We start from the raw sequence: 27948 nt of genomic DNA, 5'->3' as shown, positions 1-27948 counted from the left end.
ATTATGCACAGTTTAATGGAATTGTTTAATATGAATTGTGATCACTTATGATTGTACAGCTTACAAGTAGCTTATTATGATTTTAAAATTGCATACTAGTATATGATTTTGATAAAAATATAACCTTAACAAAGATCAACAAAGGTTTCTGAAAGCCTTAATCTCGAAATAATTACTTATAGAGGTTAAGTAAATCGGCAAATTATTAGAAAAAATCAAATCATTTTTCTCACCAGTGCTCTTTTAATATTCACACATTGATTGATTTTTGACATTTAACATTTTTCTGAATCTTAGATAACGTGCATCTGATATCTATATAGATTTTATTTGCAAAGCATGTCGACGCACCCTGTCTCGCTACTTTTGAACTCTACGCAATGTCTTCTATTTTACTATTACCTTGATATATATATTTCCTAATCGATTAACGAAAAAGAATTTAAATAACGCAATTCAAGTGTAGTACCACACAATGTGAACTCGGACAATTCCTCTGAAAAAATTAACATGGAGGGTTTATGTCTGAAGATCATAAAATGGTTATCTGTTATTGTCTTTATTTAGACACATCTGGCGTACTTAATTTTAATCCAGATATCTATGATGAGTTAATTTCAGCATTTCGTGGTTTGAAAAAAAAATGTAACAGAATTTATCAAACGATTACAAGCAAACAATATAATTTCTATATTTCGTTGCAGAATCTTGTAATATTCCGTTTGTTATCCATTCTGTTATTGGTGTCTGCAGTCTGGATTGGTCAACCGATGTAGGAGATGAACAAACTTATAGTAAAGGCTGGTTACCACTGCCAACAGGAGTGACGTACGATAATATACCAAATTATCCCTGGAAATATCGAGGTCTAATGGATAATGAAGGCATTCCATATAAGGGTACATTTGGTACTTACCCTGGAGGAGGCTATGTCGCAGATTTAATTGGAAAATACGACCGTGTTAAACAAACGGTAGAGGAATTAGAAAAAGATCATTGGATAGATAGATATTCGAGAGGAATATTTGTCGAGTTTACTTTATATAACCCAAACGTCAATATGTTTTCAAACATATTTATATCATTTGAGCATAGTACTTCTGGGAAAATGATACCAGAATTTTTCTTAAAAACATTTCGTTTATTTTCCTATATTGGTGGCTTCGGGCTATTTGTTGTGGCATGTGAGATTTTGACTGTTATATTTATTGTTTATTATCTTGTACGTGAAATAAGACATATACGAAGGCAAGGCCGACAGTATTTCAAAAGCTTCTGGAACGTTTTAGAACTAAGTAATCTGTTGTTAGCCATTGTTAGTGTAGCCATGTATAGCATGAGACATGCTATTACCACCCTCGCACTGAGAAGCGTGACGAAATTGAGAGGTAACCAGTATTGATATATTGAATTTAATCCTTTTATCGAATTGAGTTTTTGTTAAAATTTTATATTCATTTATTTCGTATACAATATAATATATCGGGACACACGGCTTAAACGTTTTCAATTCAACCTATAAAAAGAATAGAATTGGAATTCATTTGACGATGCTTATGGACTTGTTGTATGTGATTGCACGGATAAATTCAATTAGAAAAATTGACTTTAAAATTTTAACAGCTTTTACAGACACAAGATTGCTTAACTTAGCCATTATATCTGAGCAGTTTTCAATTAAATTCGATTCGAAGTTTAGATTCTATTTTTATTTGATGCGATAAGAAGACCTGTGTTTATCAACAATGCTGCTAACAGTGTTTTTATTATTCTCTTTTCAGATAGATTTTATAACTTCCAAAGACTTGCTATGTGGGATGAGGTATTTGGATATCTCGTAGCTTTCACAATTTTTGTGTGCATAATTAAACTTTTACACATGTTTCGATTTAATCGTAAGATGTCTATGCTTGCGGGTGTCATTAAGAACTCAGCAAATGAGCTGGCTGCTTTCTCAGTAGCATTAACAGTATTTATGCTTGGCTATGCTATATGGGGCTACATGATGTTTGGACCAAAGTTAGCTTCATATCGGACTATGCTGGACTCTTTAGAGACTCTATTGGCGTTTGCTTTGGGAAGTTATGATTACAGATCATTGGAAGAAGTAAACAGAGTATTCGGTCCGATGTTTTTCTTTGCATTCTTTTTTTCTGTAATGTTTTTGCTGATCAACATTTTTGTTGCTATATTGAATGAATCTATAGCAGCCATCAAAAAAGATGTTTCAAAACAGAGCAACGAATATGAACTTGTTTCTTTTGTTTGGAATAGATTCATAGCGTGGACAGGAATAAACTTTGACAGAATTCTCCAGAATATGAAATTAAAATATTTCTTAAGTAAGTATTAAACCTTTTGCATAGTTTTATATATAGACTGTCTAAATAAAGGCAACAGTAGTATACCGCTGTTCAAAACTCATAAATCCATGGACAAAAAACAAAATCGGGGTAACAAACCAAAACCGAGCGAAACGCATTAAATATAAGAGGAGAACAACGACACAACATCGAAACGCAACACACACAGAAACAGACCAATCATCAGACAAAACACCACGAGAATAACAAATGTAACATGAAAACCAAATACATGAATTTGGGATAGACAAGTACCGCGCCACGTCTTATCTCAATATCTCAAAAATAAGAGAAAACACAAACGACTCAACGTTAAAATGCAACACAAAGAGAAACGAACAATATATAACAATGACCATCTTCCTGACTTGGTACAGGACACTTTTAAAGGGGAATAAAAGTGGTGGGTTGAACCTGGTTTTAAGGCATGCCAAACCTCGCACTTTAATGGCAAAGTTAAATATAACATTGAAATGACAACATAATATTACAGGACTACAATACAAATAAATAGGAGAACATATTAGACACAGAAAAACATGATTAATAGATAACAAAAAGCATCAGGTTTAAAATTCAATAAAAACCGTAACTACTATTTGGATTTTAATTTTCGAAAATAAACTTTACGATTCGAGCGCCACTGATGAGTCTTTTGTAGACGCAACGCGCGTCTTGCGTAAATATAAAATTTTACTCATGGTATTTATGATGAGTTTATTTACACACATTCCTCGTAAACATAAATCATTTTTTTTCGCCTTTTGTGTATTTTTCTATTGTAAGTAAGTCGGTGATTTGTCTAAAAACATTTGTCGAATACATATCTAGTTAGACAATGTAAATATACATAAGAAGAATGGTATGAGGTCAATGAGACAACTTCCCATCCAAATCACAATTTGTAAAAAGAAAAACGATTATAGGTCAAAGTACGGTCTTCAATACGGAGCCTTGGCTCACACCGAACAGTAAAGCTATAAAGGGCCCCCTACATGACTAGTGTGAAACCATTTAAACGGGCAAATCGACGGTCTAATCAATATAAAAGATCTAGTAACATTAGTTATTTTATATTGTAGGTGATGAAGATATTAAAGAACTAGGAGAATCTGTTGACAACATCGAGGATAAGTTGGATGATATATTTGTACGGCTTGACAACTTAGCTGCGGCATGCACTAAATCCGAAAATTCGTTTGGAGAGAGTAGTGGTCTACAACCTCCCGTCTTTTCCCATCTTTTCCCTGGGTCATTTAAGAAACCGATTACGTTTAAACAAGGGAATTCACTACAACATCCGGTTTTTAAAACTGAAAAATGGTACGCACCAGATGCTTCTAAATGTTAAGGTTTGCATCTTATGCAAATAAAAAATTATCAAAATAGAAGTTACGAAAGCATTGATTGTGCATTGACCTTTGTCTTTTAAAGACGATTATGTATCAGTTTTCATAATTAAGATTTGTTAACAAGTTAACATGTGTGCCGTGTCTTTAATAGTTGCAACTAATGTTCTTTACCTACAAGAGTAATATGTATTTGATATGTTATTATTTGCCAATATAAATCTGTTAGGTCCTGATGACTTGTTAGTTAGAAATAAAAAATGTTATGTTTTAATTGTGTTGTTTATACTTTTAATCTAATATATGATTGCCTTTGCCTTCAAAATTCCAAAAATGAAATAGAGAAAAGTGAGAAATTATTACTAGCATTTAGTATTGCGAGTTTTTAAGTAGCAATTTAAAAGCGAGAAATGTTATTACGATTTAAAGAAAATTTGCATACACATATATATGTATTAGATCTCGGAATGCGAATTTGTGGATTTTTTTTTAATTTTGAATAATTACATTAGATGTAGGTTTCATTACAATACGTTATTCTGATTGGCTAACTGCACATCATGTGTTATTCCTTAAGCAGTTGTATCACTCAATAAAACTTCTCATTCATGATGACACGAGGTCCCACAATAAAGTGCACAGGTAAATAAAATAAAAACTTGATAAAAGGAGTGTTTTCATGATCCTATAGGTAAAAATGTAATTATAAGTATTGAATGCTTTTTTTTGTAACTTTATAGGGTTGTAAAAGCGTTGACCGTGCGCACATTTTAAGTATGAAATTTACTTCGGTCAACGCTTCTACACCCCAATAGATATACAAAAAAGAGCATTAAATTCTTAATTGTTTACCATTGGTGAATCTTATGTACTCGCGTCTTTTGCGTGATTATGTATGCGTCTTCAGAATTGCGTATTGATTATAAGCCTGGTGTCCTTGCTGTTGTTTTTGTTTTTTTGCCTTTTCGAGTTATTACAATTAACTTTAAAACTTTAAACATTTTAATCAGGATCTTTGTTTGTAATAAGATGTACCTGATGCATGTAATAAATAAGCAATTTCGTTTTAAACACGTGATCTGTTGCGAAAAGACAAGTAACTCAAAGGAGACAATTTGCATCAATTTTATTCAAACTAAAAGTTCGAAGAAACATAACAATGAGATCTTTGAAGTTGCATGTATGTATACAACTGCTAATTGTTTTTCTGATAACTTTTTTTCGTAGTTAAATTAACAAGACTTAATTAATTAACAATGCTTAATTTATTAGTATGGCCACAAAGTGGAATTATTTCCCAATTCACTTAAACCATTGTAATGTTTGCATGTGAAAAAATGCTTTGAGATAAATAATGTGCATATTGGCGAATCAATAAGATTTGTTGTCATATAAAAGTGCGACACATTGGAGTAAGTGTATAAAAGAAGGCTTCGAGAATTGTAAACCATATTTAAAGGTATTTTACTGTTTGGTCACCATTATGTCAAATACTATACATGTGAAGGAATCTTGCTTGAAGACCATTTTTTTCTGATTGTCCTAATATTCAACCGTTGACAAGAATTTTTAGAATCTGCTCAACATGAATATTTCCAATATATTCGTTTTTGTTCTTGTAGTAGATACGGAAAAGTTTTCCCTGAGAAAAAGTCTAACACAAAACATGTCAAAAATCGATTTGTGAATGAATATATCAGTGAATGGCGCTATGTGAATTCTTTCTCTTTCAAACATCAGTATTCTTAATTCACTTTCCTTGTGAATAGATAGCTATTTATAACAAACAACATAACGATATGAATAAAACTTGGACACTCTTAGTACAAATAACAGGAAACAATAACAAGCCAGTATCGTTTAACTTCTATAAACACTTTTCTCACTTAAGGATGTTCGCTACTCTTTTTCAAAATAACAAGCTGTTTAAGGGGGCTCGCGGGTATAACCCAAATTTGTCTTCAAATATAGGATTTCCCTATATTTTTCTATAAATGAACTTTATCTTATACGTAATAGAAAAATAAAATAAAAAAAGTGGGGTCACCGTTCATTTAAGCTCACAATCTGCCTTCGAAAGAAGCATACATTTTTTGTAAAATATTTTTTTGTTGTTGAACTAATAGGAGAAAATAAGGTAATATCGAAATAAAAAAAGAACTAAATTACAGAAATCACCCAAATTTTGCAATAGTTTAGTTTAAGTACAGTTTATTAAAAAATAATGATAAAACATTTAGGTCTCCGATGAGTTAAAAAAGATATTTCAATTTTAATGCCAAAAAATGCTATTTTTTTCACCAAAGGGAGATAATTTGGAGCTTTTTCAATAATATATACATATTGAAAGTCATCTGGGCCAAAACGAATTGATTTTATTGAATGATTTTTGTTCCATATGATAAAGTAACTAATAAAGTAATAAAAAAAAAATTGTAATGAAAAAAAAAACTGTTCAATTTTTTTCTGAAATTTTTATACCCGCGATCCTCCTTAAAAGACTTTTATTACTTGATAGTATATTAATAGAGGAACTTACAAATCAGAAAGAAATGAAGGGTCCGTGTCCTTTTTTCTAGACCGAACCCGTTGAAAATTACACCGGAAACGCTTTATTCTATCAAAAACTATGAAAAAATAACAAGGATTCAATTTTATAAGATTTTTAAAGATGCCTTTTTGAAATGTATGTAATGTAATGATGAAAAGAAAAATAGGGGTTACCTATCCAACTTTTAATGGCTTTACATAGATAAAAGCAAAGGATTCCGAATATATGACATAATTTCTAAAACAGGAGATGCGAACATCCTTAATAGTTTTATCCTATAACACCTTGAATTTTTTTCCACATGAAATCAACAATCTCATAATCGTTCGTTTGATTGGCTACATTTTCCTTTACGGTGTTAAAAGCATCAGCAATTATCGTTAGGAAAATACTCATTAATCCAACATAAACTATAAAAATAAACAAAAAGAAAAATATTGGACCCAAAATCTTCTGTGATGCTTCCATTGCGGCAAAATCAAAACTACCCAACGTAAATGCAAACATTGATTCTGCTGCACTGACAAAACTGGCAAATGCATACAAGGTAGAACCAAAAAGCAGGAATCCAAATATGGTGAACGCTAAAAAGTACATAATGAACGCAAACGAAAACACTTTCAGATCTTTTGATGCTAAATTGACTGTATCTCCCAACATATTCATTTTCTTGTTAAACTGTAGAAGTTTAAGGAACTGTATGGTAGCAAGAAACACGACTATTCCAACCATATAACTGTAAAGTTCATCATACGCAGCGAGAGACTGGAAATTAACGTTGTCAGCTGTAATAAAAAAAACATTACCGGTATTAATAAGTGCATGGTTGTGTATAAACATTGAAAAAATATTCTTTTCTACAAGAGAAACTGTTACAACTTAATAAGTGAATTAATGTTTATTTTTGAACTAGTCCATAACTGACGACATACATGTTTTTTCGATTAAGCGGTTTTAGGTTATTGTATAGTTTTATGAAATTTATACTTTGCGAATATGACTGTCTGCTTCGTGTAAAAAATACCTGATATTTCACATTGTTAAACGTGAGCACTTAATAAGGCGATTTAAACATTGATAATATTGATAATATACCAAGTTATGATTTAAATTGAAGACGAGATTGATGGGCCCCTATTACAACCAGAGAAATACAAAACAAAATATTTTCAGTTCGAATTAATGGGTTGGTCCGTGTAGTTTTTGTACCTCTATTTGTGACATTTTGTTCATGCATCATTAACAATCTAATGGAAATTGATGCGACTGTCGTACATCTATCCCATCGAGCTTGAAATAAAGGATACTACAGATACAGTTAAGTCGGCCTCATATCTTGACTTACATCTAGAAATTGACAATGAGGGTCGGTTGAAAACAAAACTTTACGACAAAGGAGATGATTTTAGCTTTCCAATTGTGAACTTTCCATTTCTAAGTAGCAACATTCCAGCAGCACCTGCATACGGGGTATATATCTCCCAATTGATACGATATTTCCATGCTTGCATTTCCTTGCTGACAAGGAAACTGTTAAAACCAAGAGTTCCAAATGGTGAAGTTAAAAACATCCCTTCATAAATTTTACGGACGCTATCCCGAGTTCGTTGACCGTTATGAAATAACCGTTTCACAAATGATATCGGATATGTTCCGTACGTCATAACTACAATTCTCTTCCCTTTCATGAATGTGACCTCCCGAATTAGACAATTTACCGGATTTGTTATCACATAAGCAACACGACGGGAGCCACATGTGGAGCAGGATCTGCTTACCCTTCCGGAGCACCTGAGATCACTCTTAGATGTTTGGTTGTCTGTTGTGTCAGAGTACTCCTCTTATATTTGATGTGCTGCCCTCAGATTTAGTTTGTAACCCGAATTGTTTTTTCTCAATCGATTTATGAATTTCGAACACCGGTATACTACTGTTGCCTTTATTTATCATTTGAGTTTGCCATTTGATTAGGGACTTTCCGTTTTGAATTTTCCTCGGAGTTCAGTATTTTTGTGATTTTACTTTTTACATGAGTTGGCTCCATAAGGAAGAAAACAGAGCCTTTTTTGTGACGTCACATTTTTGTGGATACATTCGTGTAACGCACATTTCATAATTCTATTGTTGTGTACTGTCGTAAATCTAATGGGGTGTCCGTTTTCATTCTGTGGTTACATGTTGTAATGTACTATAAAAATCATTTATTTGTGTATTTCTCTGTCCTATAGGTTCCTGCGTTCTTTTGTATGTGCTTCTGTCACGTTATATTGTCATTTGAGTGGGTTTTTTAACATTGCCATATCAGCAGGAGGTTTAACTACTAATAAAAACAGGTTCAAACCACCATTCATTGTGTTCCAAGTAAAGATTTCGGCTGTTGTTTTCAAATATTTCGTCTCTATGTATGTTGGCGTTTGTGTTTGTAACAGCTAAGTGTTTCTATTGTTGCGTTGTTTTCCCATTTTGTTGATGTGTTTCCCTCGGTTTTGATTTGTGATCCGGATTTGTTTCAGGTAAATCGAGTTATAACTTTTGAACCGCGGTATACTACTGTTGTCTTTATTTATCATGAAAATCAAATAAAATTGACACTCCCTCTTTTAACTGTCATCATCACGCATTGGTTGACCGATATGAAATGTTTGTGTGTCAACTCGCTGACAACATAAACTACAGATTGTGATATTTTGTCCAAGTGTCGTTTATCTTCGCAGATGATGCGTGCATAGCAAGATATGTTTACTCTGTTTAAGCATGGACCTGGCTCCGTTTGCGATTAGTGCAACTTCCCTCAATTTTTGTTTGTTACCTGACTGTGCACAATCTTTATCAAATTCTGAGATTTGAAGAACACAAAGCTTCTGTTACCAAACTTTACTTTTTCACGAATGTGACCTACCGAATACGACTTTTTACCGGATTTGTAATAAAATAAGCAACACCATGGGTGCCACATGTAGAGCAGGATCTGCTTACCCTTCCGGAGCACCTGAGATCCCCCCAGTTTTTAGTGGGGTTCGTGTTATATAATCTTTTGTTTTCTATGTTGTGTTTTGTATACTATTATTTGTCTGTTTGTCTTTTTCCTTTTTTAGCCATGTCGTTTTTTTGAGGTTTTTTTTTTTTATCTATGAGTTTGGCTGTCCCTATGGTATCTTTCGCCTCTGCTTTAGTCCAATAAGTCAAAAGTTGTGATTTTAAGACTTCTTACTTGGTTGTCTTCCAAAAGACTTGATCTAAATTTTAAAAAAAACTTTGATTTGTTAAAAGTAAACCATTTGTTGTTAACCGATATACGTACCTCGCTCTCTGTCTTTCAAAGCGTTCATTGCAACAGACGTCAAAATGTGTTTTAAAGCATACATAGCTATCACAGTAACACAAAACAGCATCAAAGCAAACTCTAATTTGTTCCAGAACGAATTGAAATATTTCTTTCTCTCCTTCTTTAGTTTCTTAACGAAGTGGACAAAGAAGTACAGTGTGAAACAGGCGTACAAAACTTCAAATAGCATAACAACGACTCCCATGCCTCCGATATAGCTCAATAGTCTAAAAATCTGTTAGAAGATAAAATTATATTTGTTTATTTTCATTGAAATATTCATATTTATAATTAACTGTTTACATAACTTTAAATTATTCGACATACTGAATATTTTCTACTTCACGTAGATTATCATACCTGTATTTTGCCAAACAACTCGAAATTTTGTTCATCGATGCCTTTGCAGTTAAGCCTTTTGGACTTTTTGTCATCGATGCTTTTAAAGCTATATTGCCCTGAATTTTTGGTTCCATTGCTCTTCCTTTTCGAACCTATTTGACTTTTTAACATTTTTATTTGAGCGTCCCAAACGAGTGTGTTGTATACGAAACGTGCGTCTGGCGTACAAAATTATAGTCCTCTTTGAATATTAATGGTAACACGAGGTGCTACCTGATCTTCTTTTAATTGTGTTTAATGTTTTGGTTTATATTTACTTTTTATGTAAATTTTAATATCATCATTATAATGTTGTTATTACATGTAAAAAGTAAAAACACAAAAATACTGAACTCCGAGGAAAATTCAAAAAGGAAAATCAAAAATCAAAAGGCAAAATCAAAAGTCCAAACACATCAAACGAATGGATAACAACTGTCATATTCCTGACTTGGTACAGGCATTTTCTAATGTAATTGTCATGCCTTTGGCCCTCTTATGGGTGTAATTTGTTCTTTAATAAAGTTTAAGTCAAAAATAAATTGTAACATAAACTGCATAAGTATGCCGGAATAATATTTTATATCAATAAAAAAACAAAAACAAAAGGTGTATTATGATTGATAGTACATAAATCAATTAAGTTTACTCTTTAGTATAAAAGAAACTTCGGATATCACTGTACTAGAATTATATATCTAGATAGATTATTACCTTAAACTCCATTCTGGTTACCGCACCGCCTGATTGCATGAATTCGACTAGCATTATCATCGAACCAAATAAATTAAGATTGGGATTATACACAGTGAACTCCAGAAAAACTCCTCTTGTATAGACGTCTAACCAAACCTCTTTCCGTAAATGATCAATAAGTTCGTTAGTTCTTTCAACATTTCTTTCAAACATTGCCACATATCCACCACCTTTATACGTTGATATTTCTCCAAGATACGGAGCATTAGCTAATTCAAAAGAATTTCTGTAAACCCAAGGCGTTTTTGACTCCTCTACCGCCGAGAGGTTACTTATATCAGGCTTCACCCATCCAGGAAGATAATCTTTAGCGTCATCGTCTGTCCATCCGTACTCGTTTCTACAGTGGTTAATTAGACTACCTAACCGCTGATTTACCGAACAAGTATCTGCAACATTAAATTCAGTTAACAATCGAAATCACATTTTCTCATAAAAAAACAACATCTATTCCAGCACAAAATTAGTAAGAAATACAATTGTACATAGTTAACTCCAATTTTTAACAAATGATGACTTCAAGGTGAAAATATAAGAACATTATTTCTCATTGAATTGGAGCAAGCGATATGTTTAAATCATAAAGCAAGACATTCACATCCATTTTGATTTTAATGTACAACAATGACAAACATTTTATCTTCAAACACCATCAGATTTCCATAATGCTTATAGTTGTTATTCCCGTTTGTTTTACAAATTTGTTTTATTTGTAATACATATGTTACCCTGCCTTATATCCCATATGTTACCCTGCCTTATATCCAATATGTCTACGTTTTATTTGTAATACATATGTTACCCTGCCTAATATCCCATATGTTTACTGTTGACAATAAATCAAACGTTATTTTTGGTTTAATAAATTAGCACTCCGGGGAAACGATTTGAACTGACAATTATACTTTTCCACCATCCTCTTCCAATATTCCAATGACTTTTTAACATACTAGGTCAACTGTTTCATAAGTGTGCATATATCTACATGTATATATATTTTGTTTTCCAATAAATGATTTGATGAAATCTTAGTAAATAAAATTAAGGGCTGCTGAAACTATAAAATAATATAATCGAGTACCATATGTCTGAGGATAAATACTGCATTCTATTTAACATTTTCGAGCAAAATTTGTGATTTTTATTAAATTACTATTTTTAAAGGAGAGTCGGAAGATACAAAAGGGAATAACTTTTTAGTATAAGTACTTGACCAATATTTACCTGGCTTTATCCGAAGCTGTCGAAGTCGCGGAATACCAACCCTACGAGAAACCATATCTGCTGTACACCTCTTATCCCACCACTGTATAATTTCTGTGCCATTGGCGTAATGCGAGGCATACATTGCTGGAATAAGCTTCTTATCCATCCATTTCCAATAACCTTCGGTTGTAGTTATCTGTGATGCGTAATAATAAAAACCAAAATATCAATATTTTCTATGTTATCAAACAGATAATAAAATCAATTAATGCAAAACACCTTGGATAAGTAATGACAAACATATTATCTTCCGGAACTAATAAGGACCAGCCAGCAAACTATCCTGCAACAAGTGATTCCGAACGTCAAGGTTGATTAGTTTTTAAAATTCAATGAAGGACAAGAATGTGAAAATGATGAAAGTTTTATAATAAGTTGTTATAATCCTGGTACCTTTGATAACTATTATGCATACTTGACTAAGAAAAAAATTAAATCAACAAAAATATCGAATTAATTCCAAGTAAAATTCTGAACGGAAAGTCCGTCATCAAATGGCAAAATCAAAAGCTGAAACGAAAAGGAAAATAACTGTCATATTTCCTTACGTAGAAAATGGTGTATTTAAAATGGTTTTATAGCTAGCTAAAAGAGGGACGAAAGATACAAAAGGGACAGTCAAACTCATAAATCGAAAATAAAATGACAACGCCATGGCTAAAAATGAAAAAGACAAACAGACAAACAATAGTACACTTGACAAAGCATAGCTAAACTGCTCACTTGAATGACAGTGACATAAAATTCCACTATATCATTTTAAACAATTTATTAATAGTGGATTTGGAAACAAGTTATTACAACTGATGTTAATCCCTTTCCACCTAGCTATATATCACTTTATTGATAACAATGTGTGAACAAAACAAACATATATTTGTTTAGGGGCCAGCTGAGGGACGCCTCCAGGTGCGGGAATGTCTCGCTACATTGAAGACCTGTTAGTGACCTTCTGCTGTTGTTTTTTCTATGGTCGGGTTGTTGTCTCTTTGACACATTCCCCATTTCCATTCTCAATTTTATTAATAGTAAGTCGACTGCAAATTAAAAGAATTACTGAATAATTACCGATGTAAATCCGTTATCGAAATAATTTTTTAGATTTGCAGCCATCTGGTATGAAAATGAATCCCTCTGTTGGTATGACAGGAAAAAAAGAACTAGGACAAATAATAAATAGATAGCAATCTCCCTTAACAGTGTTTCCATCTTAATCTCCATCATTCTGTTCTCTCTAGCTTTGTTCAATGCTTCCATATCGATTGGCTTACAGTCTTCATTCGCTAGTTTTCTTTTTGCTACAATTGCTGAAAAACAATTATCACATTTTATTTTGATTGGAAAACCAAAAGTTTAGACCTGAACCAAGGTGCGTCATTTATAAATTTGATATTGTTCAGTATAAATAGTCGTTTGGTATGATCCATGTCTCTGTGTTGAAGGCTTGACCTGTAATTTTAATGTGACTTGGATGGAGCGTTGTCTCATTTTCACTCATATCGTGGCTTCTTATTTTTATTTGGTTAAAACATATTTTGGTCAGTACAATCAATAGCTTAAATATAGTACCAATAATTAGAGGTCATTTCAGACAGAACGAAATAGTGAAGTATAAATTTCATTATAATTTCAACTATTTGGAATGCTATTTTTGTAAGGTTTTAACAAAAAAAGAAATATAGCAATACCATCCAGTTCTTCGTGATCTTTATGTAACATTACTTCATCATGGGCTGCGATAACATTGTTTATATCTTCTGAAGCACCGTCTTCTTCGTCAATGTCTGGTTTCTTTACTATACATGCTATGAAGGCAACCAAAACCATAACCTACAATATAAAAGTTATGTAATAGGTCACCATGCTATGAAGACAACCAAAACCATAACCTGCAACATGATAGTTAGGTAATAGGTCAAACAAAAACAATGTATTGAAAGTGAAAGAATATTATCTGCTTACCCTTCCGGAGACCTGAGATCACCTCTAGTTTTTTGGTGGGGTTCGCGTTGTTTATTCTTTAGTTTTCTATGTTGTGTCGTGTGTGCTGTTGTTTGTTTGTCTTTTTCATTTTTAGCCATGGCGTTGTCAGTTTGTTAAAGATTTATGAGTTTGACTGTCCCTTGGTATCTTTCGTCTCTCTATTAAAGTCATTTGGGATGTTCAACGATTCTATTTCCGTATTGGCTTATGCATCATGATATTTCTTATCTTATTTTTGTCTAAAGAATGATACCATTAACATATCAAGTTCCAGTTAACTTTTAAAAGATTAATCATATATCGGCAAAATCATTTAAAACAAGAATGTGCCCATAGAACGCGGATGCCCCATCCGCAATATCATTTTCTATGTTCAGTGGACCGTGAAAATGGGGAAATTTTTCATAATTGGCATTAAAATAAGAAAGATCATATCAGAGCGGGATAGACGGACGAACGAACGGACGCACAGACCAGAAATCATAATGCCCATAAATGGGCCATAAAAACTAGCTGACCAATAGTTCAACAAAAGCATTTGAATAGGACTCTTTTAATGAATTGATCATCCATCTGATCTGAATTTGAAGTTTCAAAACGTGCAATATTCTTTCTTATACAATACCTTGAGTGGTTGAACTACAATAACTGACTGAAAAAATGACATGATGAACGTAGTGAGCCATTCATTTGCTTTCTCTGGTCCCCATTCCATACTGTACAGTATAGTAAAAAATCCTGGTACTATCATACTCATCACAGTTACTGTAATTCAACAAAAGCAATGGAATGTTATTTTATACTGACTAATATATTCTATACAAAATTATTTACCGTTCATGTAATCTAAACTATGATTGTTCTGCGTGACATTTAACACTTTTTTCACAAGAATAGATAAATATTTGAAATAAAGGCAACAGTAGTATACCGCTGTTCGAAATTCCTAAATCTATAAAGAAAAAACAAATCCGAGTTACAAACTAAAACTGAGGGAAACGCATCAAATATCAGAGAACTACGACACAAAAGGAACACAACATTAAAATGTAACACACAGAGAAACAAACTATAATATAACAATGGCCATTTCCCTGACTTGGTACAGAGCATTTTAAGATAAAAATGGTGGGTTGAACCTGGTTTTGTGGCATGTCAAACCTCCCGCTTTAATGGCAATGTTAATTATAACATTAAAATAACAATATTACATGACCGGACTACAATACAAATAAATCAAGATTAGATTTGTATGACTTCTCTAACGGTGAAAATTACAATACGAATTAATATCAAATTGTAGTAGTAATTAGTTGATTTTTTTGTATTATTTAGCTATGTCGGTGGTCTTCTGAATCAAATTGTAAAGCAAATATATAGTGTAAATTTCGTTGATCCAAACTAAAATCTAATAAATGAACTGCAAACGTAAAGACATTTGACAAAAACAAATATAACATCAAAACCAAATAAATGAATTCGGGATGGAAAAGTACAGTGACACGTCTTATAGCAATGCGTATTCACACTCAGGAATAAGTCACGTTCGGTAATAAAAAGATCAGACGACGTAATGACCAACCGCAATCTAACACGTGGTAAAATGTCCATAGTTAGTTTGGACAAAGATACATTGTATGGATTAACCAAATCGTGATGGTGTCCTTAAAATTTACGGAGTGTCATTTTTAATCTGTCCTCATCATAACTTTGTTGGAGCAGTTTCTATGTTAGGAGCACACCCCTGTATATTAAGTCCGTATAGTGTAAAAACGAGTTATACATCAAAAATGTCAAAAGTATAATACTTTGAGAAAATGTATGTGCTTCGTGTACTATTAACAATGAAAACAAAAATAATTATGGAAACCAAATGATTAGGCTACAAAGAAAAACTATATCAGATTCAGAAAATGCATCGAATTTTAATCTCTATTAGGTTTTAACCATTAATCACTCGAGTGAAATATCTGATCGAATACATTACTTGTTGTGGTAAGCTTCTTCTGGTCTATATTCCAGTTTGTTCTTGTGCATCTACATTCACCCCATTAAGGGGGCTTGCGAATTGCTCAATCTTCACTTTTCAACTATTTTCTTTCTTTTCTGAACATGGGTTTAAAAAGTAAAATCACAAAATAATCTTATTTTCTTTGTATCTTCTTATTTCTAAAGGACAGAACACAAGTATTATATGGAAGAAATTACACCTTTTCTTTGAATAAACTGAATTGCAATATTTTAAATAAATAGGTACTTACATACATACGCAATATAGATGCACCAATGAGGAAAGGTTCCTGGCTTCTTTTTCTTTTTTGCTTGTTTTTCTTCGGGCATTCCTACAATTTTTGGCATTGGTTTATCTTCTTCTTCAGGATCGATGTCCTGAGCATTATATTTCGATCTTTGATGAAAGTTTGTTATATTTTCAATTGAATCTTTGAATTTTTGCCATTTACTCCTTTTTGGTGCATTACCCCAAATCTGCGAAGTATTAGTCACATTCTTCCACTTCCCGCGTTTTGGCATCTGTTGATTAATTTGCATAATGGCGTTTTTCTTTGGTCGACAACGGCGGAAGAACGTGATTATAATTAGGTTGACAGGAAGAACTATCATAGTACTTACAAAACTTACAAAAACCTGAAATATGATAAAAAATAAATCTGAACATTAAATATCATGTTCAACTCGCTATATCATTAAATAAAATATGAAATGTTAATGAAACTAACCTTACATGGTAAATTCTGTTTTGAAACTAGTTAGATGGGGATATAATAGACAATCATCCTAATTTTATAATCTATGTCATGGACAGTTAGAGTACGTATAAATTATCGAATATGTTGTCTTGGCCTACTTTAAAATAGACAAATAACCTATAATTAAGTCATAACTAAGGAGCATCATAATTGTAACTAACACATTTTTTTATCAAATACATATCATTATTATCATAAAATGTTACAACAATGCTTACAAATAAAATCACAAAAATGCTGAACTTCGAATAAAATTTAAAGGGAAAGTCACTTTTCAAATTGCAAAATCAAAAGCTCAAACACATCAAACGAATTAACAACAACTGTCATATTCCTGACTTGGTACAGGCATTTTCTTATGTAGAAAAAAGTTGATAAAATCTGATTTTAAAGCATGCTTAACCTTTCACTTGGATGACAGTCGCATCAACAAGATATATATTCAAGGAAAGTTTAAAAAGGGTTCATTTAGAAACTAATTGATTTAAATCTTGCCTGCTGTAGAGTAAAGGAAACTGGTCCAATTGTCATGGCATTTGATTGCGTTCCGTTTTCTTCTGACTTGAAAAACATGGCATTTGATATCATGGTCATAAATAACAAAGACATACAGCAGGAAATACGATGGACGCGTGTGAAATTACTTCTTGTTGGTCGAGAAAATATTGAAAACCATAGATGGTCACTAGTGAGTTTTTTTCTGATAGATGAGGTAAAGAGATGTTTGAATGCAGCTAAGTCCTCCCGTCCAGCAACAGGTATTATCCTATCTATCATACCATCGTCTTCTTCTACAGCTAACCAACGGTCACACAAAAAGAAGTATCTGCAAACATAATGTCTCATTTAATTAATTGACCATTCTTGACTGGAAAATGGTTAATAACGGAAAGCTTTCCATTTAAAACAAATGCTGACATATCTTGTCTTCTGCAGGTAGAAAAAATACATCGCAGATTCTGGTAGAAGGCATAAGATAGTTTAAATGCGAAAAAAAGTTTGGAATAACAATAACAAATAACAATTAAATATTGAATACAGTGAAAGAAATTATTTCTCTTTTTGATTTTTAAACACAGTATATAATCATGATAAGTGTTTGTTATTCGATAAAATATGGTTAAACGAATATGTTTTTCTATCTGGAGAGAGTGAAATATATTTGAATTTGAATAATTTCCCATGTCTTAGAAACACATTAAACGTTTTCCTACCGTTCCCCTGTTTGTATATCTGAAACCTGTATTTGGTCCAGTTTCCAAGATCTCATCTTTCCTTTTCCACTATTGTCATGCCATATTCGGAGAAATGATAATGGACCTAAACAGCGTTCAACACTTAGAATGTAATTCAATATACTCCCAGTGGGTAAAATCTGTAAATATAAGTAAAATTTTCAATATTTTTTGTGATAATTTTTTTTTACGTGAATCTATAAAATTGAGAATGGAAATGGGGAATATATATCTTTTTGAATAATAGTATCGTATAATGAAAAAATACGTTGTTATGGTTCGTTGATTCTTAAAGATTAACTTCGATCATAACAATAAGAATGCTCTAATTTTATAACGTAATTTGAAAAATTGTACTTTGAATTTAATCACATGAGGTTTATAAATATTCATTAGTACCTTTCTGTGTCCATCATATAGTCTTCTAGCTCCAGAGTCGTTTGTTTCTCCAGACATTACAAAACTAATCTTAGAGGAGGTACCAGACTTCTTTTTCATTCCAGTTTGAACTGTTACCTGGTAGTGATAATTGTCAGTAGGAAGGTTGTCTTCCAAAGGTGTCGCTCCCCACTGTGAAAATATCATTCATTATTTGCTGGTTACAACATTAGATAAAATTTGCGTCTTATATGAGATGAGCTGATCAACAAAATTACCAAAAACCGCTACGAGATCATGAATGGAAATAAACATTAATAACTAAAAATAGAATGTGTTGAATATCATTACTGCAGTTTGACTAGACCCTAAATATGGGCTTCAAGTTTTTAGTCGATTTTGAAATCCCGTTTTTATCTTTAAGGATACCACAGTCTTTAATTCAAACTTGTAGAATTAAAAAAAAGAGTATATGATAACACTCATACTATAAAGCTATGAACACTTTGCTCCCTTTAAGATGTTTAAGTTTCATATATTAGTATAACAGAACTTACTTTTAAAAGATCCTTCTTGTCCATATGCTGTGCCCAAATAATACCAATTATGTACAGACCTATAAGTGCAATAACTGTTGAGAATACGGCAGCGTTGCTGGTCAAATCAAATTTGGCCCAAACATTGCTGAAGTCAATTGTATTAGGTGGAACAGCAAAATCACCACCAAAAGACGTAAGATGAGTTGATAAACACTTGGTCTTCCAGATTGTTGTTTCATTAGAAACCTGCAATAATTTAATCGTTATCAAAAAGTCATTAACATTTTTATGTAGTTTTCATTTAACAAATTTCCTGATAGCAAAAATAATCTGCTCTACAAATACACACTTATAGGCAAAGCGTATTTGTTATCAAACGCATATTACTAGTTTGAGGTCGGACAAATAGCTTTTCTTCAAATGAACCCATATGAATAGATAGTTTGTGTATTCTGTATATTTTAGATAAGCTGTAAGTTCATATGAAATTAGAAGTACAAACATGTTAAACGGTTTTAACAAGAGTAATCTGTCTTTGAAATTTAAGTTGAATCATTTTATTGAAAACAAAAAATTATTGAGATATGTACAGTTTTTGTGGACATAAAAAGGTTTGTCTGTTGCTTGGTCCGTTTCTGTGTGTGTTACATTGTAGTGTTGTGTCGTTGTTCTCCTCTTATATTTTATGCGTTTCCCTTGGTTTTAGTTTGTTACCCCGATTTTGTTTTTTGTCCATGGATTTCTGAGTTTGAACATCGGTATAACACTTTTGCCTTTATTTATCAATGAAAATTGATTTGAACTCTTTCATATAGATTTTATCAATTCAGATTTTATCAAACATCACAAGAAATAAATAGAAAGCTACTATGAATTATATACAGGTCTATTAAGTTAAATTGTGGGCAAATGCTGTTATTGCTTTTAAGGTGGCTAGACAAGATTACAATGAATTTACGTTTCATACATAAGTCAAGGTATAAAAAGACATTGTTCAGAAAACAAGAAATAAATACCGTTCAATATCGGAACGTTTTAATTGTCTATTCGTTTGTTGTGTTTGAGCTTTTGAATTTACAATTTGATTATGGACTTTCCGATTTGAATTTTCCTCGGAGTTCAGTATTTTTGTTATTTTACTTTTTAATTGTAAAACAATGGTCATGCTCTACAAACTTTTATAGTGTAATCTGTATACATAAAACAAAAAGCAGAATTGAATTATTCAAACAGAAATTAGTCAAGGCGTTCAAACAAATTATTAAACCTTACCAAAAGACCATCTCCTTTGTACGTTTGATCTTCTTCACTCCAGAATTTACATCCGGATATCATCAATTGTGTAGAGTAATTTAAACAAACTTTTGTCTCCTCAAAATTTACTGTTGTCTTTTCTTATTTAAAGAAAAGAAAAAGAAGTTTAACGTTTTCAAAATAACAATCACAGAACAGAAAAATATATACACTACTAGTATGTATTACTATATAAATGTCCTATATCAAAGTCTTTTTTTTTTTAAAATAATACTAGTACACAAACATTAAATCCGTATTTATTAGACATTACCATGATAACATCTAATTATTTGGAACCGAATTTAACAGACTACATTTATTAACTTGAGATCGAAATAACTTCTTAAAATAGTCATCAGGACAGACTCAATCAAAAAGTCCGATCATCATTAGAAGTGTTCATAAATAGGAGACTACACATATAAAAACAGCCAAACTATCTTCAATGATTAACTTTACTACAATAGTTGTCATCTTTATTGCGAGAACAGATCGGTTTCTATGAAAATATTCACCATCAAGTCGGAACGAAAGAAGATGCAGCTCACAATTAATTATTCAAGCAGCTGTTTGATAGAGTGATTAAATCAATACAAAAGCATTTTGACTGCTCATTTTTAAATGTTTTTCCTGATACACTTTCCATGCACTTTAATATTAGTATCAAAGGTTTATATTTTCACCTGCTGCTGGTGGAATGTTAGTAGCCGCACGTATCTTCTTCCAAATAGATCGTGCTTCAGAAATCACATTTTTAAATTTTCACTAGATTAATTATGTAATCGAATTAACTTTAAGATTACAACTAGCAATCTAAGTTGACCTTTTAATTTTGTTACTCATAATTGTAGCTGATTTTCGGTTATTATACTTTAAAATATTAAACAAGCAAATCTTGTTCTCGAGCATACAAGCAGAACATTGTTTTTATACGTATCATAAGCTATAAAATGTTTACAATCCGTTAATATTTTAATACAAATATGATATGATAAAGGTATCATTATTCCCAAATATGAAACGACATTCATATACAAACCCTTTGCCAACGTCTGTTATAAGATGTGTGTTTTCAAACAAAACTGATAAAACACAAATACAATAAAACAAATACTAGTATAGAATTATTTTGCATAACAAAGAAAGGAACATACAAGTCAGCAAACATGACAATCCTTCAGATTTATAAGTCATATCAAAGCCTTACCATGTAACTTGATAGCAATTCTATAGGTTCCATTCAGCTTAGTTAAATGTTGAGGAGGGAAGTATGTATGCTGTAGATATCTTCTCTTCTCCGGATACTTATCCGGGTCAATATGCTGAAAAGCATCCTTGTCATGAGGTATTATGGTAGTGTGGTCATAGAAGGTAGCATTTGGGTAGTCCTCATATTTCAAAAACACTTTAAACCGATCTCCCTCTCTATCAGGCCATATAGTAAAATGTATTGTTGAATCGTTGGTATCCACTTGAACTGGGTGATAGTTGTACTCTCTTGGGTCTTCACCAGTTGTTTTCCGGGACAGACATAGTATAAATTCCATAGGACAATCTATCTTATCTGGATTTCCTGCAGTTTGATAAGGAAATAATTGTGTGGTGTGAATGAAAATATTGGTAGTGCACGTAGAAAAAGTATATGCATTTAAACTACTATTATGATTGTGTATTATTTCTGGGTTATCTCATACTTTTACTTAGCAATGCACATGAATCTTCACTATCATAAAAAGTGGCCAACTCATTAATTGTAAAAACAAAATTATTATTCAAAACTGCTTTTTCCGTTTTAATGGTAATGTAATGTTTCATAATGAAAACAGCAGGTGAAGCAGCCTCTTAGTGATTTTAAAGCCATGCTTTACATATATATTACCTTCCATTTCTACTTCTATAGGTTTAGACGTGTTTTGTACAACAGCCTTCTGTCCAGTGCAGGGATTACTCAAATCAATAGAAACTACTCTGGTCTTCACATTAGAATCTGAGGTATTTCCAAATGTAAAAGGATTGTCTTTGTTTACAACAACCTGTCGAAATAGATTTTTTTTAACCTTTTTTTAATGAAGTTATAGCCTGGTATCTTTGATAACTATGAATAGCTAATCGATATTATTCATGAGATCGCTGGTAATAATTCTGTATGGATAAATAACTATATAAATAAAAAGATTTAGTTTGGTTGTCAATTAGACAACTACAAACCAGAGTCCAAAAAGCAACTGTATGTACGTCTGATTATGATAATATATAACACAGATGTTGGTCATAATAGGAATCTAAACGTTGGGTAGTATCCATATCGGAGTTACATTTCACAACACGGTATAAGCATACATTGTGGAAGGCATAAATAAATGCAATATTCTAATGCAACAACGTTTGTAACGTTCATTTTGATTGGATAACGTCACTTTCTTACATGGCATCAATTGACAATTGATCATATGGGACGTACGCGCAAGCGCAGACGGTATATGACAGATTTTAAATACATGTTTTAACGTTGTTTTCTGTCAGTTTCATTAGAATGAACGCGTCGCCAGTAAACTTAATTTGCGACCATCAAATCCCCAATTGATATCGTCGGAGCTAAAAATACAATACAGTTATCTCCTAATTAGCATACCGCTGTTCAAAGTCATTTTATTGACAGAAAACAGATCTGGGTTAAAAACTAAAATCGAAGGAAGCACATCAACAATAAGAGGAAAAACAACATAACAACAGAACCACTGTAGTGCAACAAAAAAAACCCCACAAACATACATAAAAACGGACCATTAACAACTGCCGTATTACTAACTTGCTATACATTTAAAAAAAAATGCGGGTTGAACCTCGTTTTACGGCTAGAAAAAAACACCTGCTTATATGGCAATGTTAAAAAATATACTGCTAAAAAGACAACAGTTCGGAAACCCAGCATCAGTAAATAATATGAAAATACACTAGTAACAGGCAAACCACAGAATAACAACGAACATCTATTGTAACGACAGCAAAGCGTTATTTCTAAGTTTGCACTTGATCCATATTACCATGGTTTTGTGATAGGATAGGGAATTCCATTTTAAAATATTCATTAAATGTACATAAATCAAATGTATATACTGTGGATTCATTATTATTCGTTGTATTCCAATTTTATGGTTTTTGTTGGTATAGGTGAACCATAAATTTTAATTCTCAACTGAGTTTTCTATCAGTATGTATACAGACTTTAGCAAATCCACGAAATAACTTATCCATGAAAAAGTACGTTTTCCGCAATCCGCGAAGATTGGTACCAACAAAAGTAAATAAATCCACAGTATCATAAACTACATTAAAAACTTAAATAGCTGTATGAATGACTTACAGTGGCACCCACAGCACAGCCTCCTTCAGCTCCCATATCACCAAACAAACTCGGATCCATTGAAGCTCCACCCGAGTCAGTTCCCATTGCCTGAGCACCTGTCATGAACCAAGAAAAGTTACAAGCAAATGACAGACTCATCTACAACATTTGATAAAAGTCTTTTATTCAAATCATGAACACTGAATCACTTGAGTTCTGAATACTCTTACATTTCGTACTTTAGTTGGATTTTTAACTTGTTTGATATCGACGTTACTGGTGAGTCTTTTGTAGACCAAACGCGAGTCAGGTGTACACAATTGTAATTCTGTTATTAATGATTAGTTATTTGGAGTGAAACCAGAGAAATTTCTAGCTCTATTTTAACTAAGGTTGTCTGTCTAGGAGCTTAAACTTGCAAAAGACAATGTAACAAGCAATTGATGGAATTAAGGGAATAAAAAAAAAGTTCGTCTCTTTAGTTGAAATGAGGAAAATGTTTATTCTGAAACATACCTTCAGCATAAGGGTCTATATTCTGCATTTGTACAGCAACATTATCGGCCTCTATCGTCAAGCTCTGATCAACGTCCTCAACATCGTCGTCGTCATCGTCACCGCCAGGATCGGTCCCGTTAGCAATAGCCTCTCTCCTTCTTCTCCGACGTCGTGAGGCTTCCATCTTTCCAAGCATTAAGTTAGAAACGTCTCCTATAGCATTCATACTAGCTGATGCCACATCTTTATCCTGCATTTGAGATTAACATTTATTAATAGACAAACAACAGGTAGAAAATGTGTTGTTTTTGATTGTCTTTATCTCTATTGTGAACATTTCTCCTGTTTTACTTGTTTTTAATAGAATGGCTTTAACCATGCAGTATTTGATTCAATGAAATAACAATTGTGTCGAGAAACGTAAAATGATTGTTTTATTATTAATTAGATTGGTGAAATATAAATTTATAATAGATCAGATATAAATGTGGACGTTCAAATAGTAATTCAGTATACCAAACCATCACAAACTAACAAATCCATAAAAACCGAGAGTTTTTATTTTCAATTTTGCGTCTTATTAATGGAACTCGTTTTGTTAGTTTATATTAAATAAAAACAAACTTACAGCTTCGAGTTTCTCTCGATCAAGCCTCTGTATTTCCTTCATACAATATTCATTAATGTATTCATCTACATCAAAAGGTTCCCATTCAACTGAATATTTAGCAAATATCTTCTCATTATCCACTTCTAGAATAGACAAAGGAAACCACATAATATGTCCATACTTCCGAACGGCACCTCGGAATGCCTTAGGGAAATCATACAGACAGTCGTAAAAATACAGGAGTTCTTTTGAGGTTTTTAAGTCATATCTTTTAAGGAAAGCATTATAACTATCAACCTCTTCCTCTTCCTCTGGTTCTTCGGTATCTTCGGTTGGAACTGAGGTCTCCACTCTACAATGGTCAATCTATGAAAAAAAAGAAATATTCATTTCATTTGATTTATTATGTTTATCCAGCTTTCATCTCACCGTCTATACAGATCTGTGAAAATCATTGGATTTCAGCAGCCATGTGAATATTTAATATTTGGTCCTTGTATGTGTAAGCAACTCATAAATATCATTAGTTATCTCTGACCAGGAGCCTTTTACGGCTTAAATGACGGACGTAAGATACCAGAGGGATGGTCAAACTCATAGATTGAAAATAAACTGACAAAGCAATGGCTAACAATAAAAAGACAAACACACAAACACACAGACAATAGTACAGAAGACACGACATAGAAAACTCAAGACTAAGACTTAAGTGATATAAGACATCTTTGGATAAAGTATATATGATTTTCGATTTAATGAATATGGGAAACTTAATAATATTCACAGTATTTATTTTAAAATATTGTGACTATAGTTATCAAAGGTACCAGGATTATAATTTATTACGCCAGACGCGTGTTTCGTCTACATAAGACTCATCAGTGACGCTCAGATCAAAATAGTTGTAAAGCCAAACAAGTACAAAGTTGAAGAGCATTGAGGACCCAAAATTCCAAAAAGTTGTGCCAAATACGGCTAAGGTAATCTATTCCTGGGATAAGAAAATCCATAGTTTTTAAAAAAATTCAAAGTTTTGTAACAGAAAATTTATAAAATTGATCACATAATTGATATTCATGTCAACAACGAAGTGCTGACTACTGGCTGGTGATACCCTTGGGAACGAAACGTCCACCAGCAGTGGCATCGACCCAGTGGTATAAAAAGGTAACAGAATTATAATTTATTACGCCAGACGCGCGTTTCGTCTACATAAGACTCAACAGTGACGCTCAGATCAAAATAGTTGTAAAGCCAAACAAGTACAAAGTTGAAGAGCATTGAGGACCCAAAATTCCAAAAAGTTGTGCCAAATACGGCTAAGGTAATCTATTCCTGGGATAAGAAAATCCTTAGTTTTTAAAAAAGTTTTGTAACAGAAAGTTTATAAAAATGATCACATACTTATATTCATGTCAACACGGACTACATACTAATTGTTGATGTTATCACTACTGTAACAGTCAGTGAAATATGCATATAAAGACCGTTTAAATTGGTTTATGTATTTATAAAACTTTCAAAAACTTTTCAGAATAAAACAAAACACATAAACTTTACCTTCACTGATAAGTCATTTTCTAGTTTCAGTTGTCTCTTTTTACGCTTTTCTGTCTTGTCTTTGTCTTCGGTTGATTCTTTGGGCAAAACATTGCTTATACCTTTTAATCCCACTAAAAACAATCCAAGATTATTCATCTTTAAATCGATACAATGAAATACGCTTTAAATAAAGGCAACAGTAGTATACCGCTGTTCAAATGTCATATAAACAAACGAACAACAGAAAAAAACTGAAGTGCAACAAAAACAAACGCAAACATTCATAAAAATTATTTGATAATAGCTGCCATATTCCTGACTTGGTACATGACATTTTAACAAAAAAAAAAGTTGGTTAATCCTTGTTTTATAGCTAGCCAAACCTCCTGCTTATATGGCAATATTACCAAATATAGATAAAATGACAGCACTCCGTGACAGCTATACAGCACACACAAACGCAAGAATACTCGTTACAGAGAAACGAACAAACAAAAATATAAGAGTCGTTAGCAGATGTTAACCGAAGAATAACAACAAACTTCTTCCATTGAAAACATACGGCACAGGACATCACAAACTGTGACGTATTTTTGTACCGAATATGTAACATATGTAATACTGAAATTCAAACAATTATTTTCACAATATTAGTCCAAACAATTATCATGATAATGACGGTATTGAAAGGCAATTTAAATAAATGCTGTGACGACGTCATAATTTTTCAGACTGACACAGTACGTTGTCCATGGAAAATAGAAATTAACTCGACTATACTGACAAATAAGACATATGTAAAATGTACCGAAAGTACAAAATTTTAACCACAAACGATAAAACATAACAAATTATCAAGCCGAAAACACAACAGAAACGTAAATAAATACATGAATGATGCAAATTCACACTCTGCAAAACAGTCATATAGATCATCCTCTGTACTTGAATGAAAACGACGTAATAGTTATACACCGAGGGAAAGGTGTGTTTGGATAAGAAACTCCGTCGGTCGGATGCCGGAGTGGTTTCTTCATCTACATCTACATCTACATCGTTGAAATGCAAAGGGTCTAAGACCCATCACGCAAGTACTAATTTGGTCATTCAATATGGTGCTCATTAAAAACATATTTACATGTGAAATTAAAATGAAATGTTTGTTGCGTGACTACTCTGTTAGATAAGATGTGAGGCTGTTCTTGAATGCCTTTGCATCTTCTATATTTAACATTTTTATTGGTAGGATATTCCAATCTTTGATGGTACGTGGATCAGCAGGTCAAGATTGGCCGTATAGTGTATACATATTACATACAAAAAATACGTCATTCTCCTTGTATGCAGTTGTCATTATGGAAGGATATGAGACGGACGACATTTTTTGGCAAGCGTTGGATTTGGCAGAAGAGACTAAAGATGAAGGCAATATTATAACCCAAAGTACTTTGATCTTTTAAAACGGGTCCAACCCGCGGAACCCCTACCCCGGATAACAATGGATCCGAGAGTTAGAATCCCCCCTTTTGTTTAAATAGAAACATATGACTTGGGATAAAAAAAATATTACTTTCAGCAAAGGAGTAATTAAAGGATTGTTTTTTTATTCAAAATAGATGCTTAATTTTTTTTTCGCTATTGGAATTTTCTTTTTTTAATATCTTGAAATAATGTGTAGTGAACACTATTAGTAATTTCTTATGTTCATGCTATTAAAAGAATAATCAATTTCTATTGTTACGAATAACAATGGACTTTGTTT

The 27948-nt window shown here is 32.4% G+C and overlaps 2 protein-coding genes across 2 annotated transcripts in view; one reads left to right on the top strand and one right to left on the bottom strand.

Moving 5' to 3' along the window:
- Window positions 1-3986, top strand: part of LOC139489311 (polycystin family receptor for egg jelly-like) — a 39884-nt gene extending 35898 nt beyond the window's left edge. Inside the window, exons 34-36 of the mRNA XM_071275594.1 lie at window positions 705-1388; window positions 1782-2342; window positions 3446-3986. Coding sequence (XP_071131695.1) covers window positions 705-1388; window positions 1782-2342; window positions 3446-3714 — 1514 coding nt within the window. The 3' untranslated portion in view covers window positions 3715-3986. The remainder of the gene's footprint in view (window positions 1-704; window positions 1389-1781; window positions 2343-3445) is intronic.
- A 1323-nt stretch (window positions 3987-5309) lies between these two features.
- Window positions 5310-27948, bottom strand: part of LOC139490242 (uncharacterized) — a 29290-nt gene continuing 6651 nt past the window's right edge. Inside the window, exons 6-24 of the mRNA XM_071277093.1 lie at window positions 26205-26317; window positions 24663-25010; window positions 24053-24284; window positions 23555-23652; window positions 22070-22223; window positions 21398-21763; window positions 20167-20288; window positions 18913-19140; window positions 18377-18547; window positions 17957-18117; window positions 17238-17568; window positions 16236-16620; window positions 14600-14739; window positions 13680-13821; window positions 13060-13298; window positions 11950-12127; window positions 10684-11114; window positions 9565-9823; window positions 5310-7048 (exon numbers count right to left, since the gene is read on the bottom strand). Of these exons, the coding sequence (XP_071133194.1) occupies window positions 6534-7048; window positions 9565-9823; window positions 10684-11114; window positions 11950-12127; window positions 13060-13298; window positions 13680-13821; window positions 14600-14739; window positions 16236-16620; window positions 17238-17568; window positions 17957-18117; window positions 18377-18547; window positions 18913-19140; window positions 20167-20288; window positions 21398-21763; window positions 22070-22223; window positions 23555-23652; window positions 24053-24284; window positions 24663-25010; window positions 26205-26317 (4613 nt within the window). The 3' untranslated portion in view covers window positions 5310-6533. The remainder of the gene's footprint in view (window positions 7049-9564; window positions 9824-10683; window positions 11115-11949; window positions 12128-13059; window positions 13299-13679; window positions 13822-14599; window positions 14740-16235; window positions 16621-17237; window positions 17569-17956; window positions 18118-18376; window positions 18548-18912; window positions 19141-20166; window positions 20289-21397; window positions 21764-22069; window positions 22224-23554; window positions 23653-24052; window positions 24285-24662; window positions 25011-26204; window positions 26318-27948) is intronic.

The sequence above is a fragment of the Mytilus edulis genome, chromosome 9, assembly GCF_963676685.1.
Source record: "Mytilus edulis chromosome 9, xbMytEdul2.2, whole genome shotgun sequence".
NCBI lineage: Eukaryota > Metazoa > Mollusca > Bivalvia > Mytilida > Mytilidae > Mytilus > Mytilus edulis.
The sequence above is the reverse complement of the archived record's forward strand: the minus strand, read 5'-3'. Positions and strand labels throughout refer to the sequence as shown.